Source organism: Clupea harengus, chromosome 20, assembly GCF_900700415.2.
Source record: "Clupea harengus chromosome 20, Ch_v2.0.2, whole genome shotgun sequence".
Classification (NCBI taxonomy): domain Eukaryota; kingdom Metazoa; phylum Chordata; class Actinopteri; order Clupeiformes; family Clupeidae; genus Clupea; species Clupea harengus.
Genome location: NC_045171.1, coordinates 7,239,174 through 7,261,102, shown reverse-complemented (window position 1 = coordinate 7,261,102; position 21,929 = coordinate 7,239,174). Strand labels below are relative to the sequence as shown.

Genomic DNA, 21,929 nt, shown 5'->3' with positions numbered 1-21,929 from the left:
GAGTTGGGCACCATTTTCTGCATATCCGTCCATTTGTTTATGCTCATCATAATTAACTGTCACATTTCCACAGTGGTTTCCTCAGTGCACAACTCTATCCACATCAAGAGAATAGTGTGACATTCTGGATGTTCAATGTTCAATCAATTTTCATATAACTAAACCCCACACCACACTACACTGAACAAGCAGACCTTCTGCAGTTAGCTTGTAGTAAAAAAAAAAAAAAAAAAAAAAAAAAAAGAAAGAAATGTCATTTTACCCTTTTGTCCCAAACCCCATGGCTCCCCTTCAAGATTTATTGGGACAAGATTGTAGGCTCCGTTGACATTCTAATATTCCACTCAGTGGCGGAGCCTTCTCTTCCTGACCCGGGGTCACTGTCATTCCTCCTTCGTCTGTAACTACCTGACTCACTCAGGGAGGACGGGTAATTGTTGGGCAGGTAACTCATTTTGGTCTCTCATTTATCAAAGGCACAATCTGAATCTCTCTCCCTGCTCTCTAATTTATTTTTCCACTTCTGGTGGTTATTGCCTCTTCGTCCTTTAGGAAATACTGTTTTGTTAAAAGCCATGACTGTAGGACCAGGTGCTGAAAATATAGTGCTGTTGCTACCTAATCAAATGTTTGGCAAAATAATGCAATATGTTATTTGACAATGTGCTGACAAAATACATTTGATATCCTTTTTAAAAACACAATGTTTTTTTTTTTTTTTGCTTTTGTTTTCTGTCTGCAAATGTCACAACTGCATTGTGAACGATAGTCTTACTACAACCTCTCACTAATCGCTCGTTCGGGTTATCCTTCTTGGTAAAGAACCACAATTTGTTCCCTCTTGACTTCCGTGAATGACACTTTTTACCCATTTTTGGGGGATTTTTAGAAAAGGCAAACCACAGCAAAATGCGGCGTAATGACGTGTTTACTGTGTGATGGTCAATTAAAAAAGTAAGGCCGACACAACGATGATGCAATCTCTTTCATTCAGTTTCACTTCTGATGCAATCACTGCATTCAGAAGAAAAAAGTAAAAATTTTCAAGAGCGCTTGTTAACTTTTGTCCATGACTGTAATTGTGTATCACCTTTGTGGTGTATTATAACAGATCAGAAGAAATCAGAGAGCAAAAAGAGACCCTCAGTAGCATTACAACAGTAGTCCCAAGTTGTGGTTGTTGCTGCGTGTGCAATTCTTAAAACTGGCAACCACTATGGAATGCAGGTATCTTTCCATGACCAACAAGGCCATGTCTAATAAACTTTGTTTTCATATCTTAATTACATTTTTAGCTAATTATCTCCTCTCATCAACTTAATTAAACACCAATAAAAGTTTATTTGTCAACCCCCTCAGAGGCTGAACATATTTCTTCTGATTCTTAACCCCACTCTTGCCCACAAATCACTGCCTTTGCTGTGGGAAACCATGAAAGGGGATGAAAAAGCTGCTCCTTAATTGATTTGCAAGCATTTACACGAAAAGTCAAGCTGTGAACACAGTGATTCATAAAGCTTAATGAACCCATAAGCTAGGCCCCTCAACATGGCTCTAAACCTGTCAAGATCACAGGGTTGGCTGCACCGCCAGACCTGTAATAAGAGAGCAGCAGCATAGACAGTGCGGAGGCATTTAAGTGTTACTTTTAACTGAAATGATTGAGACTACTGGGCTTGTGTTGCCGGTGGCTGCCTTCTGGTAGAATTGGATTGTTGACAGCGAGCTAAGACACTGTTGTGCGAGTGGAAAAGGGGACCTATGGTTTTAGCAGATGTCAGAGCTTGTTTTTTTCCCTTCTATAACAGTGACAGTTATGCTGTTAATCTGATAGTGTTATGCCCCTGAAAAGGCTGAATAGGGTTTCAGTATTCAAGAATATGAAGGCTGATTTTTCTACATTCATTTGTACAGCAAGTTCCAGAGATGACTCTCTCGTATCATTTTTGAAGCAGCAATAACATCACGACCACAAGGTTTTAACCAACCTGACCCAGAAAACAACTGCTAATTTCTGACGAGTGATGCGTTCAGATATGCAATTGCCACTCAGCGTGAACTGTACGAGGTCACGTGACCACTGAGCAGAAGTTTTCTGAAATGATAGGCTGGCGCTAATCAGACTGGGCGCCATACACCTCAGGAAGGTAGCAATTTTCCGTCATTACCGTTAAATCCCGCTTAAAAGAACCGGATTCCAAAGGCCTAATTACAAGGTGTTAATAATAACAATATAATGACAGTAATTTTCATGCTAGCCCAAAACCTTAATCCAACCCCAAGTGCCTCTCACAGCTCTCCAGGAGGACAGGATGGGCCTGTTCAGGTAGATCCTGTTTCTACCTATGACTAATCAGTGCTGAGTTTTTCTCACGTTTATTTTGTAAAGTTATGTATTTATTTCAATTGTAACGATTGTTGAATAGATCCACGTTTAATTTGTCGGCTTATCCAACACAAAAGTGTAAGATGTTGAATTCATAATCTATGCTCGTAACTCCTAGCAACAGCACCGGCACCAGCTGCAACTTAAATTCCAATGCAAAATATGTTTTTGTTATGACAGAAAAAAAACAAGCAGGCTACAGAGCTTGACTTCCAAGCGTCTTATGTGACTATTTCGATAAAAATCCTTCAGCAAATGTATTGAAGACAGACTTTTAAATTGATGTTAGAAACATTCTCCTCTTCAGGCAATTAGCTACAAATTACCCGCCTTCGTGTTTACATGGGACACATACCCGAGGGCATCCCGCCTCACCCGTGGCCCTAGACTCAAAGCCAATGAGACGGCCTCCTCTTCAACTATTTTCGACTGAGCAGCGATTGGCTGAGAGTTTGTATACCTCAAAACGATTTCCCATGTTAGAGTTCCAGTTCACAGAGAGGAGGCAAGACTTGTCTTCAGAATAGCCTTCACCTACGTGCCTTTTTGCTTTCAAGTTCAATGTTCGAAAGACAGTCGTTGTAGATTTGCGTGCTGGTGAGAAAAAAAACAAGAGACATGGATGCCGGCAACTTAAGAGAGACGTTTTCCTCAGACGAAGAAGCTACCTCACGGGCATCCCCAAAGGACCAGAAGACATCAGTGTCAAGCTTACCTTTCAGCGTGGAAACTTTGATGTCAGATAGAGGAACACGAAGCGACCTGTCGCAACATAAAGGGATGCAGTGTTTAACGATAAGGGACCATCCATTTGCGATTTTTAGAGACACAGTCGGTACTGAAGACTTCCCCAAGCATTTTATCCCGTCTTCGCCCGTGAAGTCTGAAACATCTGACCAAGACGACAGCCCATCTTGGGCCACAAGATCCAGATTATCATCACCTCCTAGTAAGTTACCTATATAGTTTAACTCGACAATTCTGTGCTCATATTTACATTTTAGGGAAAATCTGTCTAGATAGATATATAATGTAATACATATAATTCAGCCATAAGCATCCTATCTAACATTATAGCATTATAAACGTTATATCTATAATTCTGTAAATATGGAAAAAGAAAATACAGCTTTTCAAATCAAACACATTCAGTACAATACTTACACAATAGAATACAGCTTTTCAAACCAAACATATTCAGTACAAGATTTGCATAGAGAGTTTGTTGAAGAAACATTAATGCAAGGGGTGTTAAATGTAATATTTTACAAATGCACCAGATATGTGACTTTATTTAATGTTCTGTCACAGGACAGCTGAGCTCTGCCACATGCCCGCTGCGAAAGCACAAAACAAACCGCAAGCCACGCACCCCCTTCACCACCTCGCAGCTGCTGGCCCTGGAGAGGAAGTTCCGGCAGAAGCAGTACCTGTCCATCGCTGAGCGGGCCGAGTTCTCCAGCTCGCTCAGCCTGACCGAGACCCAGGTGAAGATCTGGTTCCAGAACCGGCGGGCCAAAGCCAAGAGATTGCAGGAGGCCGAGCTGGAGAAGCTCAAAATGGCCTCCAAGCCCGTGCTGCACCCAAGCCTGACTCTGCCGTTCCCTCTCGCGTCTCAGTTCCAGGCCTCCGGCTCCCTCTACGGACAGACGTACCCGTTCCGTCGACACATGCTTCCCTTGCCCCCCATGGGACTCTATGGAAGCCCAATGGGATACAGTATCTACCATCTGTCCTGAGTCCCCCAACACCTCAAGAGATATTTTCATGACGAGTCGACAGAGACTTAATCACTCCCTTCCTCTAAAGGCTGTTTGCAGATAGACTGCATATATGCAACAACAATGCACCTTACAGTGGCAGCCTACACAACTAACACCAGCGCTTTGTGGCAGGATTGTGATAGTTAATCCTGCTTATAGTGTATATTTTTGTAGACTGGTTATGTTCTGACACATTTTTGACAATGAGGAAAAAAAAGGAAAAATAGTCGTCATAATTTGACATCACTGAACAATGCGGTAGAAATGTATTATTTTTCTCCTAAGTATTCAGCATGTCAGTAAAATTAAATAGACATTTTCTGAATAACATAAAATCCAAAGATTTGTGGCTATGAAAAAGAAAGCTCGGTTGCCTTAATGAGAAAATATAGGATGTCAGAAATGTGTTATAATTATTATTGCAAGGTTGCACTCTAGACAGGCTGTTGCAGATATACTAAAAGAAAACAATTAATGGAAAACTATTTTTGATGTCCTTTGAAAGGGCCTGTATTAGAGTTTTATTTCTCTTGTATGTTGAGTATGCTGTTGTCCTTTCAGTACTATCAAACATATTTATATAGAGGAGTTGTACTATAAGATTAATGCTATATTGAGTTTATATTAAATGTATGTAAATGAATGGCCAACCATGTGCTGATTTATTAAATGTTCTCTTGACTTACAAAGCCGTTCTGTACTGGCTAATTTATTCAATTTAAAACCAAAGATTGTGGTTCTCTGTTTTGGTGCAAAGGCCCAAAAGCAATATTAAAAGTGTATACATGGTATCAACATAGTGAAATATTTGTTGACACCATGAATACACTTGAGGAGACCGTTGATGATATTTGCCAAACACAATTAAAGCACTTCTTGTTTTGATTTGTAGATGTGGCAATTCAAGGACAAAAAAGTGTGACTTCAGTGTCGTTGTTAAAGCACTAGTATGGAGTTTTGGTGTAAAACCAGCGAGCTAACTACGTGAAAAGCATGCAAAAACACCAACAACAGCACAGCTTGCACTGATAAAAAGCGTGTAAGCATACTAACCAGTGTCTTTTGAGAATTTATGAGGGGTGGTCTATCCCGGACCACAGAACTACATAGGGCATATCCTGGGCAGCTAGCGGGAACTACAGGTGTGTTAAGCTGTACTTCACATGACCACACATAAAAAAGAAATTGATGATGATAGTAAAACTAGTTGCCCATAAAATATACCTCATAAAGTGGCAAATTGTTGCATACTGTTTAACATGCCAACCAACAATTGTCACCAAGGTTAGTGAAACAAGTCATTGTTAGTGAGTATTACACAAAAAAACAACTCTGAAAAGTATAATTAAGTCTGTGATCAGCCGTGTACTTGTTCAAATATCTTTACTGTGCGGGCTGGCCTAGTTTGATAAGGTGTGATATTTGAGGATGCCAAATAAAAGGGAATGTTTAGGATAAGGGAATCAACTCGCTTGTGGTGCAAGGGTCCTTTTAATTCTTTTTAAATTGAGCCAGCGAGAAAGCCGGCCTCAGGCAGTCAAGCAGCTAATCTTTGTAAATGTTCAGTTTGACCTGGGCAGCTTTCCTTTTCATGCTGGTGGTCTTAGAGAAATTAATTAAACGATGTCATTACGTGACGTGCTGGCTGGTGGGGCTTTCACCGAGTGGCCTAGCCTAATCTCCACCATGTGCTTGACCTGAAGAATGTCATTACCTGTTAATTTTCCGAAGCGGTCTAAATCCACCTTCAATGGTAAATGATTTACAATAGATTTATGGTCTTTCTGGATGAAATAGGCACCCATTAAAAAGTTCTAATCCCCAGGGTGTGTAATCATACTTTTAAGACCTAAACCCCCACACAACATACTTGCTACAGTTCCTGTAAGAACTCCTTTTTTTTCTAGTCGTGCAGTGTCATTGAGGAACCATTCTGGTTTTTCACAAAACAGGCCTTTGAATAAGTTCTTGATCATTAACAGAAAAAACAACACAAAGTAATGATAATATAAGGCTTTGGCCTCTAGGACTTCTTCAGAGTGTTAACAGACGCCGAGTGCTCTGTAACTTCTCAAAATGCCAGGCTCCACGTCAACCCAAACTCTGCTTAATTGTCCTTAGCATCCAATTTTAACTCTACCACTATGAAATTGTATGTGTGTGTGTGTGTGTGTGTATGTGAATGTGTACACGGGACTTGGTGATAAGGAGCACAGCGCATTATATGACTGGGTTCACCTTCTTTTACTCACTTAGCTGTGTCTGTAGCTGGCCCAGTCTACCCGGCTCCGCGTCCCATGGAACGCTTGTTACAATTAGCGATTATTTCACAGCCCATTTCCATGGCCTTTGTTTTGAAAACAGGCCCGGGCATTAGCGCGATAGCAAATCCTTTGGAGATTTGAAATAGCCTCCTAGCTCAAGATGAGTTTTTTTTTTGTTTTGTTTTTTTTGCTCCTTTGGTCTAAACCCCGCAGGAGACCCCTTTTCATGGCGAAAGGCTTTTATATGCAGTGAGAAGTAATGCGTTTAAGTGCGGCTAACCGGGGAGGTCTGGAAAAGTGATATGATTTGTTCCAGTAATCCAGATTAGACACACACACATGCACACGTGTGCACATGTAACGGCAGTCTGTGAGTACAGTGAGTAAACCTGACTCCCAGATACCTTAAGAGACCTGCTAGCGATCCATGGGGTTTTAGCCCTCTTGCTAGAATGCCCGCTTCCCATGTCCGAGGTTGTGAGATTGAGTCCGCCACAGGACTGTGCTTGTCTATACAATACAGGTTACCTTGGTTCCGTAGACCCATAATGGGAGTGAGGTTTAGGGGGGCAAGTGTAATGGTAGCCGGTGGATATAGTGTTGTGTAGTGAGTAAACCTCACTCCTCGACACCTTGGCGTGCTAGCGACCCATGGGTTTTAGCCTCCTTGCTAGCATGCCCACCCCCCATGTCCGAAGTTGTGACACATACTATGCATGCAAAAGTAAAGTACACACACACACACACACACACACACACACACACACACACACACACACACACACATGATCACACACATACAACAACAAATACACACAAGCCACAATGACTTTATTGGATAGCTCTTCTACAGTGTAGAAACTTCAAGGGCTCTCTGTCATCTCGCACCATGACTTGCAGTTTCATATTTCTCCACTAGGTGGAGCAATCTGCTTATTTAAAGAGAATGTCACCCTAAAGTTAGGAGTCAGCAATCTGGAGAGGAGGAAGGCTTAATCATCTCTGACAGCACAGACGGGTGAGTAAACCAGTGGAGGCAAGTGGAAATATTTAGATCCAGCTAAGAAGATGCCATTTAGAGTTACTATGATTGATGCACATTTCTCTAATGCAGGTCACCCAGGAAATTACTTCAACACGAGCAGTTTCTTGATACATGAAGGCTCAAGCACAAGGGAGAGAAAAAATACAAACAAATCTTTAAACTAGGTGCTTTGTGTCTTTAAGATCTTTTGGTTTTACAGCATTTATATCCTGTAGGCCCTTGGCCCTTAACACAGAGGAAAAGTAGTTTACATAAGGAGTAAGACGTACTTACAATTTACATTGTCAGTGTTCCTCAAATGCTTTTACATAACTCCTTCTGAGGCCTATATGCACATTCCAAATCTTCAGATATGCTTACAATCAGAGGCTAATGTGTGTGTGTGTGTGTGTGTGTGTGTGTGTGTGTGTGTGTGTGTGTGTGTGTGTGTGTGTGTGTGTGTGTGTGTGTGTGTGTGTGTGTGTGTGTGTCTGTGTGTGTGTGTGTCTGTGCGTGTGTGTGTATCTATGCTTTTGTAGGTACATGTGTTTGGGTTGGTGTATACGTGTATGTATACCTACGCTGAGTGTTATCTGACTGCAGGAAGTGTGGAAGGGGGGGAATGGACCATAATAATTGCTCGGAGAGCTGTGCACAAGTGATTGACAAACCCCACAATGGCTTTGATGGGGGAAGAAGGGGGGGTGGCAGTGCAGGAGAGAGAGAGAGAAGAGAGCCAGTGATGCTGTTGTTGTGGCTGTGCACACCTGCCAACATAGCTGGTGTCATCTGGGTGACTATTGGAGCGTGCGGCGGCTAAGCCTCTGCAAAAAGGGAGGCTCCCCTCCGGCTCGGATCTTGTTTTTCTCAGCCCCGGAGCCTGCGAGAGGTAGAGATAACATCGACATGATACCCGGGGGCTCATGAGTGACTGAATTTGGGGCAAAACCTTGAAACATGGAATTTTATGACTATGTCGTTCCTTGTTTACCCTGAACGGAGATACGGAGAGTAAACCTGAAAACCGCGTGAATGTGTCACAGAGAGAATAAAAGGAAATATCCCGGTATGTCCCTAGCCACAACAAAGTTTTTTCTGAATAAATCAGGACAGTGGGACAGTGATTGCTATCAGTGATTGTGTTGGTGTACACAGTCGCCAATGCATTGTGAATGTATTCAGACCACTTTTTAATTAAAAGCACTTCACTTTATCCACCTTATCAAAGTTACTGAAAGTAGTCCATAGAAGTAGCTATCAGTGTGACAGCTAACCTCCGTTAAGTGCTACTTGGTCGGCTCAAAGAGGTCTGTGAGCAAGATGTTGAAAGAGCGCAAATACACTGGAGGACTCTCACCATATCGTAATAGTATGACAGAGAACATGAAACAAGGGAGGAACAAGACTGCATTCTCCCGAAAAAAAGAATGTTTTTTGTCCTTTTTGTTTTGTTGTACTCTGTTTTTGTTCTCGGAGCTGTCATTATGGAAACTCCCTTCATCTTATCTTCAAAGCGTTGGAACAGGTGCGCTTCGTAGTAGAACATCATGAAGGGCACCCAGTAGTGTTACACTCCCTGCCCGAAGCACAAGGGGATCACACTTACACCTACAGTCCTCCCACGGAAGAGGATCGCACTCTCTCTCTCTCTCTCTCTCTTTCAGGCTTGAAGGTAAAGGGGCCACAAATTCATGCCAGTGTTATCTGTGTCGGGGCCTAAAGGATGTTTTTCCCCCCTCGGCATTGTCACCTGTGGTGGGGACCTGACAAAACATATTAAATATGTTTATCCAGTTAGCAGAGGCTTTTATCCAAAGCAGCTTACAGTGCAGCTAAGGTATTCATTAGAGCAGTTTTTTTTTTGTTTTCTGGGAATAAAACCTGTGACCTCGGCACTGTTAGCACCTTTTCCAAGCAGGTCCTCCTGAGGTACAGGACCAACAAGCAACAGACCTGTCAGGGTAACATGTTCTAAATCGGAGTGAACAGCATCCAATGACAAAGGGTCTCTCAGGGCCCACCAGATGTTATTTGCTATTGGTAGAGACAACAGTTAGTTAGTTCGTTAGTTTTTCCTTATTGCCTTAATGTTCCATCTATAATTGCAAGAGAAAATTAAATTATCTAAATCCAAATGCAAGATGTGCCACACAGACCCTCATTGTTCTCCCGGGCCTTTTTAGAAATTTGAATTACACAAACATTCTTCTCACATTAAGTCAACAGTATGCTCCCTTAACATTCAGAATTTCTGAATTTCCAGTGTAACATTCACGTGCTTGTGCAGGTCTTTGTGTTGTGAAATCGTCCTCCAGACCACCTCAACTCATTTTATGTGAGTATTCCAGGAATTGCACTTCCTGGATGTGAAGGTGCAGTCCTCAATCCTGGCAAGAGGTTGTTGATATTTGAGCTCAACAGCCATTCAAGTACACCAATTCTTATGTGTTCCTGAAACAAAGTAGCTCATTGGCACACACACACTTGACATACCGCTAGTGGAATGTGTGTAATGGATTATGATCAAGCACTGCAACTATAACAGTTTTTGTGTACTGCAATCTAATGCATTCACAATGGTCTACCATCTGTAGCACAGCTCCCCTAAACCATAAGGGATACTTAAGCAATGATACCCTCACAATCTCAAGTATATAACTGCAATTATACCTCTGTTTCATAATATATATAAATAAATAATCAGACTTTGAGACCATGATTGCTTTGACACAAATATATCTGTATATATTTGTGTTCCTGGAGCTCAACTAGAGCAAGGCGATAACACCCAGGCCTGTTCAATGACTAAAATATAAAACTGCAATCTGTGTAAGAATAGGCTCTCGCTTTTACTGCTTGAGCTATAATGCAGGCCATATAGTATTTTACCCACAGGCTTCGGTTGGTGTAACTACACATTACTATGTGTGTGACATTGTTCTCAAAGTGTTCCATTTCAGCTGTGTCTAGGTCATGACCTCTAAAGATGCTGCCCTCGTGCATTGTCTTATTGGAAAACACCTTTCAGCCTCAGTAATAAAGAATAACAAATGGCTATTTTGTGTCTTGTGTGTGGTATCGATTTCGTGACCTATTTAAAAGCCGGTGCTTCTGTGCAAGAGGAATGAAACTGTGAAAGATGAGTGCCTGTTTATGGTGGCAGTTGGTGCTGTTGCCACTTCAGTTTTTAGTCAAAGGATTCTTAGTTAGTTATGACTGTCAAACCTAGAAAACTAACAGCATAGCAGTTTCCACAAAGTAGTGAAGAAATGTAGAAATTACTAGAATCACTTTGGTGACTTTGAGACTTTCACTTTCATGCATGTACCATTTTTTCATTGAAAACTTGATTTAAATACAAAAAGACGACACCAGAGAAATCTGTATGATTTCTCGTTCACTTGTTGATTTAGCCACAGCTGAATGAGTCACAGAGAGGAAAAAATGACTAAACAAACACACACACACACACACATCCAAAAAAAGAAAAGAGAAGAATCTTAAAGAATGCAGTTCGGACAATGTTCATAATGTATCCTTTCAACACACACACACACACACACACACACACACACACACACTCTTCTCCCTCCTCATAGCTATTTCTGTCTCGTCTGAGAATGTTAGCGACGTCTCAGCGTCCTCCTCTCAGAATGCAGACTCCATTCGCTTTTCACTGATGTCAGTGGTGTGGACGTTGTTTTGCTGAACGAGCTTGCACTTCAGTGGCTTTTCGCTCCCTAGGGCAGCAAATGTTCTCATGTGCCCGCGTTTTCTCTCTTCCCCCCCCCCCCCCCCCCCCCCACTCACAGTGCAAGGTTGCAAGGTCCCGCAGTAGCCAGGAGGTTGAGACCAGCACACACAGCCTTTGCAAATAAAGCAATACACAAAAAATTGCTCTTAAAAATAACAGCATACAAAAATGCCCTCGTGCCCTATTAGAACACCAGGGAAGCATTCGTGAGTGTAAATAACGTTACACCACGGTTGCTGAGGCCGTGCGTTGAGTCGGGGAGGTGTGGGGAGAGTGTTGATGGGCTCGTACTGTGGACAGAGAGTGTCCTCTGTGGGATCGCTGCCGCTGGAGCCCCTAGGACACGATGCTGTAGCGAGGTCGGCGGGCGTGTATCCTCGCTGGAAGGGGGGGGGGCGCATGGAAGCAGCACATTGTGAACGTGTGTTTTTATGTGCCCAGCGATCATGGGTGGTGGTGGTGGGGGGGGGGGGGGGGGGGGGGGGGGCGGGGGCTGTGGAAGCTTCTGTGGATCAGTGTTGTCGAGAGTCTGTCTTCTTGCCCCGGGGCCAGTGTACACTTTTGGGATTGGGACATGCGTTTCACGAAGGCAGATGGAGAGAGCGGAAGAAGAAGAAGAAGAAGAAGAAGAGGACTGCTTGGGGGGGATGAGGGGGTTAGAGTGGTCGAGAGTCTTCCAGCAAAGTAACTCCATCTGCTCCAGTGGTGTGTTTGGACTTAACTTGTGGCTATCTATATATCTGATGCACATGACTCAGATCAGGCTGAAATGCTATCTTTCCAAGCAACTACAAACATGTCATTTTCACAGTGTGTTTTCTGTGTGCACCCTACGCCTGGGAAGAGAAAGAGTCATCAGTGTGGCTTTTAGCCTGTAGTGTGCAGCTATGACAGGCAGACCACAGTCTTTAAAACGGCTCTCCCAGCAGCTACGGAGTGTCTGGGTCTTTTTGTGTGTCTCATTTCGGCATGTCTTCGGCTGATAGGGAGGCTCGAAGTGGGAGCGGCTCTGTCATGTTCTCAGTGGGAGAGTCTGTTTGTAATTAAAAAGGACTGTCTGTGGAGTCAAATCCAGTTTTTAAAGCAGGAACAACCATTCATCGCTCTCTCTCTGTCTGCATCTCTCTCTCTCTCTCTCTCTCTCTCTCTCGCTCTCTCTCTGCATCTCTTCAAATAGGATTTATGAGACACCGTATCCTGCTGATTATGGTTTATGGTCTTAGAAATGAAAGCCTTTCTGTAAAGATGGCTGTAGCGAAAAGCAGATGCCATGTTTAACAAGACTGAAACTCAAAGCTGCTGTGGCTGTTGAAATATGAAATATTTTCTCCCCTTCTCCATCTCTATATTCTCTCTCTCTCTATCTTTCTCTCTCTCTCTCTCTCTCTCTTTCTCTTCCTCTCTCTGCATGTGTGCATCTGTCAACTGTAGCCCACTGAAGCTTGGCATTTAATTAAGTGAAGGCAGAACAGCATAATTAATAAGGTTTAATTTACAGGGCATCCAACAGACCCAAGCCAGTCTAGGAATGCAGCACAGGTGCTAAGCTGGTGCAGAGCCAGTTTGGCGTAGCTGTGATGCTAAGATCAGAAATGCATATTCCAAAAGAGTATATGCTGTATATACCAAAAGTGTACTGAATTTCCACAAATATTAGCAATTGCAGATGTGTACACACACACACACACACACATACATAAACATTCATACACACATATATACTGTATTTAGATACACATCAGATGCATGAATGCATGTTGAATGTTGAAATCATGCTCTCAAATTGAACACACTCTTACACATTGTTGACAAGATAAATGCACAATGTGGAACTAAATTCTATTTGGGAGGTGTGTGTGATATACTGTATATGCTTAATGACTCCAAGGTTGGTGATAGGCATGTTTTAAATCCATTGCATTTCCCTCTGAACATACCATTACAAGAACCTTGGCATATAACATAGCTCTGCTGTTGTAAAGCATGTCCCAGATCTGTCTCAGGCTTGAAATGTAATTATTAAGTTAGTAGATCATACATCAACATCCTCCATGTTGTGTCGATGGCAGGGGTCCTTTGGAGGACATACACTTACAGTGAGCCTGGGTTAACTGTGCCCAGCACTCTTGAATTCTGAATAAGAGGTTTAAAAATAGATAACTTTCTCCAGTATCAGTCAGGAAAAATCATGAAAGTAATATGTATTTATTTGAAAGTATATTCAGGATTTGTTCATAGGCCAAATCAGAGAAAGTGTGTGTATTACATCACTTATATCAGTCAGAGAGGTTCACTGCGTAGGTTTACCGCAGCATCAAATGTGTTTCTTGTTATCAGAGAGCGACTCTTACAGCACATTACATTCTGGTAGTTTAATAAAGACACAAATGTAGTTTAGTTTCCAGAATGTAGTTTAGTTTCCATGAAGTATATATCAAATATTGTTTCTGTGTGAAGTCTAATACAAACTGGATATCTAGTTCTTAGGCAGTTATATCTGACTGGTACTGTAAACCTCCAGGTACATTAATGCAGTATATTGATATTATATAGGTATATAATGCATTGATATATGCTACTAGACAAATTAATATATACTACATTACATCATTATTGTACTAACACTGTCCTGTTCATTTGAAAAAATGTATTAAGATTAGCACAATCTGAGGTGCACACAATTTCATGCTCCAAATTTATGCACCAAACAAATCCTTCTGACCTTCCTCTGTCTTGCCAGTTCATAATTGCAGGTGTTGGCAATTATTTAGATGATACGCACGATATAAAGTTAACATCGAGGCCAAAATATCGGAAGACTTGGCATACGGCATAGTGCAGAATCATTGTACTTGAACAGTGACAGGTTCATCGCCCCTCCCCCTTCCCCTAGTTCTCAGGGGTTTTGTTTAGTCTTGCGTGGTATTTACAGAGTGCCACAGAGTGGCCTGGTTTCCCAAGATGAAGCCCTCCAGAGGAGTCTAACACAGGCCTTTCTTTCCTTTCCCAGACTCACTAAAAGTAGCTTTCAGCTCCCACTCATGTGTTTTTTAAATTATTATTATTATTACTGATTTTGTTGATACTTTTGACATCAGCTACATTGCATAATGACGTATTATTTCATTTAGAAGCCTGTGGGTTCTCCGATGCAATTATGTTTGCACAGCTTGTGTCTGTGATCACAAGACAATTGGATCGCTTCGCTCGAAGGACGGAGCAGGGGCATAAAACTTCATTGTGTACTTATGCACATCTGTGATAACTCACCCTTAAAAACCTCCACTAACACTGGATAATAACAGCTGGAAAATCTGGTCTTTTTTAGGGATGAACTGTGTCTTATAAGCCATTCTATGGCAAGCTTGACAGGTCTTCTGGACACCATCTCTGAGAGGTGAGGAAATCCAGCTGCTGCATGGTAACTCTTGAAAGGTCTTCTTAACATGATCTCTGAGAGCAGAGGAGATCCAGATGTTGCGTGGTCACTCTTGAATCCCCCCGCGGCTCTGGCTTGCCCCCTCACGGGTGAGCCGATACATGTCAGGGGGTATTCGGTCCATCACTGCCTCAGTGACGAGAGTGTGTCTGATGATGCATGTGAGGCTGGAACCCAGGTGTGTGTGTCTGAGTCATGGTTCTCTCACGAGTCCTTCGGGGCGCGTTCAACGCGCTTCGTTTGCAGCGCTGAATGTCACTGCGGCGGCAAGCATCCGTCCAAGCCACGCCCCTTTGCTTGGAGCGACACAAACGCGGAAAAGGACTTGGCAGCTCGATCGGAATTTATTTCAAGGAAATCATCGGTGGATCCTACAGAGGTGAAAACCCTACAGTGATTTTCATCTGTCACCTCTTTGGCAAGGATGACATCACAGGGATTACATCACAAAACATCTCATACTTTAACCCAACTCCCCTTAATCATAAAAACGTCGTTCTCCATCTCTCACTCTCTCTTCCTCATCCCCCCCCCCCCCCCCACAAAGACGGCCCGCTTTTCTTTTCTTTTTTTTTCTCTCTTTTTCCCTTCCTCTGTTGATAGAGGGCATCTGTCTGTGAGAGACACTGACGTGATGAGATCGGTCAGATTGGACAGCCACCACTTCAGAGACAAGCCCAAAGGGCGCAACATTAGCATGCCTACCATTCGGACCTGACACTGCCTCCGCAAGCGCCGTCCTTCAGTGAGTGGAGGATTACTGCTTTTGAAAGGGGCCATCCATCAGCACCCTACTTAAGTCTCCCCACGCTTATTCTTGCCACTCAACCTCCCCCATGCTGTACACAAGTGTGTGTGTGTGTGTGGGGGGGGGGGGGGTTATCACAAAAGCAACGCATACAACGCAGAATATGCCAGATGAGATTTAATTATTGGAATGACTGTGCTTTGCGTTGATGATGTATAACAAGAAGCAGGAGGGCTGCTCCTTCATGTTTGGCAGAATGTTTATGACAAGGCGCATTATTTACGGCGTGATCTTCAAAGATTACACAAAAACGTGTTTGCGGCCCAATCAATTGACTGTGCTAACAAGTGTCAAGTAGTGTTTAGTAGTCAGCCAGCCCCTCTCTCCCTCTCCCTTTTTTTCTCCCTCTGTGTGTGTGTGTGTGTGTGTGTGTGTGTGTGTGTGACAGTCCTCTCAGTTGCATGCATGTCATTTTGTTGTTTTATCGTGTCTCCGAGCAGCTTGTGAATAATGACGTTTTTATTTTTTTCCCCAAAAGGGATTTTTTAAAATCCCTCTGAAGGCCTCCTTGGCGGTTATGAGAGGAGCAAAGAGCAGTTGGGTCTGACACGTGAATAGGAGGGGGCCGCTAGGATTAGTGTGGATTAGCCAGGAAATTTGTCTGAGGGCCACTGTGGTTCTTCTTAGCAGGAAGTTGGTGTTATTGCCCACACACCCCCTCACGGCGTGTAGATTTACAGTGTCTCCATGGGATGACAAGGAGAGGACGGATGATGCCTTGCTGTTGCATTTGCCAATTGTTGTCACAAGGAGGAAGACAAGAAGAGAAAGACAAGGGGGAAAATGTCTGACACAGACAACCGCTGGGATGTTTAAATGGCCCTCGCCAATACTATTGGCAGTCATGGAGAGGGGTGCTAAAAGACTAGGAGCGTCTCAGGCCAGCTAGAAGAATAAGGAGCAGCAGTATCAATACGAGCCTGTGATATATATCACATCTATATCAGTCAATATGCGTTAAGACTCTCGCACGCTTGCGTCAGTGAAGACACTACCCGGTCATTCACCGACGCAAATTACCCGGTCATTTAAATAATCAAACTGCCATGGCAATTTCATGGGAGCCATTACAAATGCATTAGCACTAGTGCTATCACCATAACAGTTGTTTATGAATTATAAATATTTAATGTGACAATTAAGCTTAAGACTTCCTGTGCTCTTCCATCACAGATCGGGTCCAGATTAGGCCCACATCTGGCACAGATATGGCAGATAAACAAGGTCACAGAGTACCTGGGTAATTTGACACAGAGCCTAACAATAGCCTTTTCCAAAATGCATGTTTTGTTTTGCCAAGATATTTTGCCTGACACACACCTGTTTATAAAAAAAAGTGCTCAGCAAAGTTTAACATTAGTCATGAGAGCCTATGGTGTGATGTTTGGCTCCAAGCTGTCTTTGCAGTGACTGGTTATGCAAGTCTAATTTGAGGAAATGATTTCCACAGGGCTTCAAGTCCTCAACGTCTTGGTAAAAAAAAACAGCTCTCCAGGAACGAGCGGTGATTGATTCTTTCTGGCACATAGTATAGATTTTACTTCCACGACTTCTGAATACTCTGATTTTTTTTGTTACTGGATCCATCTCCCTACAACATTATTTCAACACCAATAAAAATAAATATACGTAAAGAAAAACAAGACAAGAGTTGTTGCTTTGTGCTCGGTGAAAGTCCTGCCATGCCCTGCTGCATACTCCATTCAGCAGACTCCTGGCACTCGACCCGAGATGCCCCAGGCCGTCCCTTCAGCGCAGACCCACTGAGGAGACGCTAAATTCACCGAGCCCCAGATGTCCGCCCAGGCATTCAACAGCTCTTTCAAATCCACCGCTCCTGTTATCTCTTGCCTCTGCATCAAAAAAGGGAGTGTGTGTGTGTGGGGGGGGGGCTTCAGGGAAGCTAAACAGTGTACATATTTTCCCCTGCCGTTTTTTTTTCTCCACACAGTTAGGTTTAAAGCACTTTAGGGGTGTGGGTAAAGTGGATGAAAGCACTGGGAAGATGACAGGAAATGGCCCAGCTATCCGAGGCTAAATTTGTGGAGTCGACATGCTGGAGACGAGATCTGTGCCACTGTCAGAATGGAAATGTTCGCCATTAATCTTTTCTGTCGGCCTGGGAACATGAAGACTACTGGGGGAAAAAACACACACACAAACAAGCACACTCACACACTCATTTATTCAGCAGAAGCTTATAGACACATTCGTCCACAGAAAGTAAGAGTCAATCTAATAAGGTATCTCTGTCGGTTTGATAGTTATTTGATAGTTAGACTCAACTGCACACAAGATCCTTGATTACTGCCCATTTGTTTGATTTGTCTGTGAGAAAATCCTCCTGGGAAGCAGCAGCACTAGACACCACTACTCTCACTTGAACATTTGCACCACATTTAGTGTTTCTACAGTACAACTCTGACCACTGACGTACATACATTTCAATATTGTACAATTTAAATCATTTAAAAAGAAGCATCATTCAATATACCCCACCAATGACAAGGTCTTGTTCGCCAATGACACAAAAGGGTTGAAAAAAAAATACTCCATTACATTTACAATCTGTTACCCATATGCAATGATCATCAAAACCTGAATGATAACTATGCCATCAACAGATCCTCCTACACACAAATATCAAAGGTACTATTTCACTCCCTATCTCCCCGCTCCAGCTGCTTATGCGCTGGCCATCTGTTTAATGGTGCTGGATGTTTTGCCACCTAAAGTGTTGGATAAAGATGATGGCATGGACCCCAGAGAGCAATACAAAGACAGCAGTGCTGGTGGTGGTGTGTGTGTGTGTGTGTGTGTGTGTGTGTGGGGGGGCAATCGCAATATAGCCTGTGGAATAACAGACCACCTGGCTGCTTGTTTTGGAAAAAAAGAAAATGGTTCCCATGAATGTAGTAATGGGAGACAAGCAGCTCATGAATAAGGCAGAGAACATAGTCAACTTGGGACAAAATATCCAATGAAAGGTTAATCTGGGGCAGTTTAATTAGACCCCCCCCACCCCCACCCTCACCCATACCCCCTTCATTGCTCAAATTGTGGTATTTTAGAAATGCATGGAATGAGAAATTGCCTCTATTCGTTTCAGTTCACTTCATTGCATGCCAAATGACCGCAATCAAGGGGAATGGACATGATCTGCATGATGACAAAGCTACGACTTGCATGTTAACATGATGTTTGGCAATGGCCAACGACAAGGCTTTATGATCCAATGGGGATGCACACATCCCAAACCACAGATTTAGAAGATGATTTTTCATGTATGCTAAGAAGTGCCTGCTGTAAAGAACATTCTACAGAAATGAAACAGCCACATTAAGGTTCTCTGTGAAGTATGAAGTATTTATATAAAAGCTGAACACACAAAAATAGCCGAGGTCATGGATGGACTGTCTGTCTTGTTTGTAGTCTGTGGCTCTGGTCATACCAGGCCTTCTGCTTGCTATGCTTGTCAGACCTCAGAGCCTGCAGAGGATGTGATACTTGTCTCCGATTCAAGGGATTATCCTCTGCAAAGTACCATCAGCAACATGATCCAAGTCGCCAAGGGCTGCCAGGAGTTGTTTGTTTTTCCTCCTCTTCTTGGAATGGTATTCCGAAATCTGACTTTTTTCCCCCTACTTACAACTGCTGGCTTGAACGTGGCTAGCCTGAACATGGCTTGGCCTGAATCTGGGTCATGTTACGCTCATTGTAAATGTCCTCTGTCCCCTTGAGTGTGCAGGGTGGGCGAGAGGGTGATCAGGCAGGGGGAGAGGGGGGCTGGGGTTGTTGTTGTTGTTGTTGTTATTGTTGTTGTGGTGATGGTGGTGGTGGCGTGGATAGCAGGTGGCCCTTCAAGTTTTATTCAGGCTGGCAGTCTCCACACCTCCGTTCCCAGGGCAGAACCTCTGGCACCCCAGGAGGATGGCGAATGCTTTGCGGAAGTCTGCATTGAAGGCGTAGATGATGGGGTTGAGCGACGAATTGGCCCAGCCGAACCAGACAAAGATGTCGAAGGTGGTCGGGCTGATGCAGGGGAAGTCCGCCTGTCCGCCGTCGCCTCCACCGTCCTCTCCGCGCTTGCAGAAGGGCACCATGCAGTTCAGGACAAAGAAGGGCAGCCAGCAGCACACAAACACCCCCATGATGATGGAGAGGGTTTTCAGGACTTTGGTCTCACGCTTGAACGAGAGCTTGAAGGAGCTCTCAGACTCGTCCGTGGAGCTTCCGCCCATGCTGTTGTGGCGGTTCTTGGCGCTCTCTGCCGCGCGCTCCAGTGCAGAGATGCGGCGAATCTGCTTTTGGGCGATGCGGTAGATCTGAGTGTACGTGACGATCATGACGGCGACAGGGATGTAGAAGCTGACGAGCGAGGACGAGATGGCGTACGTCCGGTTGAGGCTCGAGTCACAGTTCACCGTCCCGAGAGAAGCGTTGGCCACTGCCGCCGAGGTGCTTGAGGGGGACTGCTGCTGAAGATGATGATGCTGAGCCGCCTTGTGCCAGTTCAGCTGTACGGGGATGAAGGAGATGAGGACGGACAGCGTCCAGGCCGCACTGATCATGATGAAGGCCACCCGGGGGGTCATCTTCCTCTCGTAGCGGAACGGGCTGGAGATGGCCCAGTAGCGGTCCACACTGATGACGCACAGGTTCAAGATGGACGCCGTGGAGCACATGATGTCAAACGCTACCCACACATCGCAGAAGGCACCGAACGGCCAGAAGCCGGTGATCTCCGTCACCGCCTTCCAGGGCATCACCAGCACGGCCACCAGCAGGTCCGACACGGCCAGCGAAATGACGAAGAAGTTGGTGACTTTGGAGCGAAGGTGTCGGAATTTGGTGACGGCAGCACATACCAGGGTGTTTCCCAGTAGCGTGGACAGGATGAGCAGAGAAAGGAAGCATCCAGTCAGGACACGCGTGGAGGGGTCGCTCTCCAGATACCCGCTGTCGACCACAGTCGTCAGGTTCGCATCCATCGTCTAACACTTGTGGGGACAGATATCAGCTCATTGTGAGAAGCAGACTTCCACTGAAAAATGACAACAGGAAGAAACAGTTGTTTTTTCTCAGGGACATGTTCTGTCCTGTCAAAGGGAAATGCTCAGGATCATATTCTCTCTTATACAGTATTTTACTGTTTAATTAATTAGCCATTAAGAATATTATTAATATTATTTAATTATATTACTCAATGATTACAGAAACCTTGTTTCAAGTGTAATGTCTTGTATTTACTAAGCACGGGTAGAACATGGTCCCTCACGTTGTCACACCCTCAGTCCAATTAATAAACTAATAAAATATCATTTGAATCACATTGAAATGATTAAATGGTTTTATGCCGCCATTTGTACTCGTCTGCGAAGTTTTACTTGTCATATGTATATAGACTGTAAATGTCATATGTATATAGACTGTTAGACAACACGATATGGTCATTCCTGGTGCTTGGTATTACATTTATTATTGCACATTATAAATAAACAGAATTATCTTTGGTCTATTCATATACTCACCCCTCCTACATAATCGAAGATGTAATTTCATTCTCGAACAGCGCAAGAGAGATTTCCAGGGTGTCCTCTGTTGAAAAGCATTTTTCAGGAGAATGTTTACTTTCGTCCGTTTGGATACATCGGGATGAGGCGTTTCAAGTCCGCTCAGTTGAAATATCTAAAGGGAATAATGATTGAATCAAAGCCATGTACTCGCCTCCCAGTGTGAGCATCTATTTGAGAGCGGCGAAAGCGGTGGGAAGTTGACAAGTACGTGCGTAATGACTCCGTGATGCGCAGAGCATTTTGGAGTTGAACGAACTGTTGCAGGGATTATATGTACCTTGTTCCTCCAACGTACTCTTGAGACGGACGACACCGTTTCACTTTGCCCCAGACGAGTCCCAAAGTGTGCGGCACTTCTACAGGCGTGAACTGATGTCTGTCGCTTACCTCGGCACAAACATTAACTTACTATAGTGGTCTCAGATAAACTCCTCCCTTAGTTTTGGGTAGCCTACATTATTGTCAGCACTCAGTGGTTACATGTAGCCTACAATTAGGTGAAGTACAAGACAAGACCGAGTGTGCCCCCATCCTTAAAGACCCTGCCAAGTATGAATCACTGATTATCTGACGTCAGTTAGATTGTGTGACTATGAATGGACGAATTTAATGCTCTGAAATCGTGGATGAGAGTGAGTTATATGTAAATATTAGATATATTAGAATAGAATGGATCGCTGAATGCATTTTATCCATTTATAGGTAGCAACTGCATCGTGTATCCTATTCAGTTGGTGTTGGTTCAAAGTTATTAGGCTCTTTTTGAGAGTGGGGCCATCTAATGGCTACGGCGGATATTAAAGGCAGTGTTGCGTAAAGCTGATAGTGACTCCTCTATGCAGATCTCATGGACACAATGTTTTGAGCGACGTTTATGCTTCGTGCTTCAGAATTACAGCTTCGTTTCGTCATAAT

The 21,929-nt window shown here is 43.6% G+C and overlaps 2 protein-coding genes across 2 annotated transcripts; one reads left to right on the top strand and one right to left on the bottom strand.

Moving 5' to 3' along the window:
• Positions 1 to 2,870: 2,870 nt before the first annotated feature.
• LOC105902809 (homeobox protein MSX-2) lies at positions 2,871 to 4,403 on the top strand. Its single transcript, XM_031587466.2, has 2 exons — positions 2,871 to 3,335; positions 3,698 to 4,403. The coding sequence occupies exons 1-2, from the start codon at positions 3,005 to 3,007 to the stop codon at positions 4,123 to 4,125; spliced, it is 759 nt and encodes a 252-aa protein (XP_031443326.1). The 5' UTR covers positions 2,871 to 3,004; the 3' UTR covers positions 4,126 to 4,403.
• A 13,869-nt stretch (positions 4,404 to 18,272) lies between these two features.
• drd1a (dopamine receptor D1a) lies at positions 18,273 to 21,556 on the bottom strand. The gene is made up of 2 exons (XM_031557959.1): positions 20,970 to 21,556; positions 18,273 to 20,482 (listed from the first exon to the last, which is right to left on the bottom strand). Exon 2 carries the CDS (start codon positions 20,427 to 20,429, stop codon positions 19,299 to 19,301), a length of 1,131 nt encoding a protein of 376 aa, XP_031413819.1. The 5' UTR covers positions 20,430 to 20,482; positions 20,970 to 21,556; the 3' UTR covers positions 18,273 to 19,298.
• Positions 21,557 to 21,929: the final 373 nt, after the last annotated feature.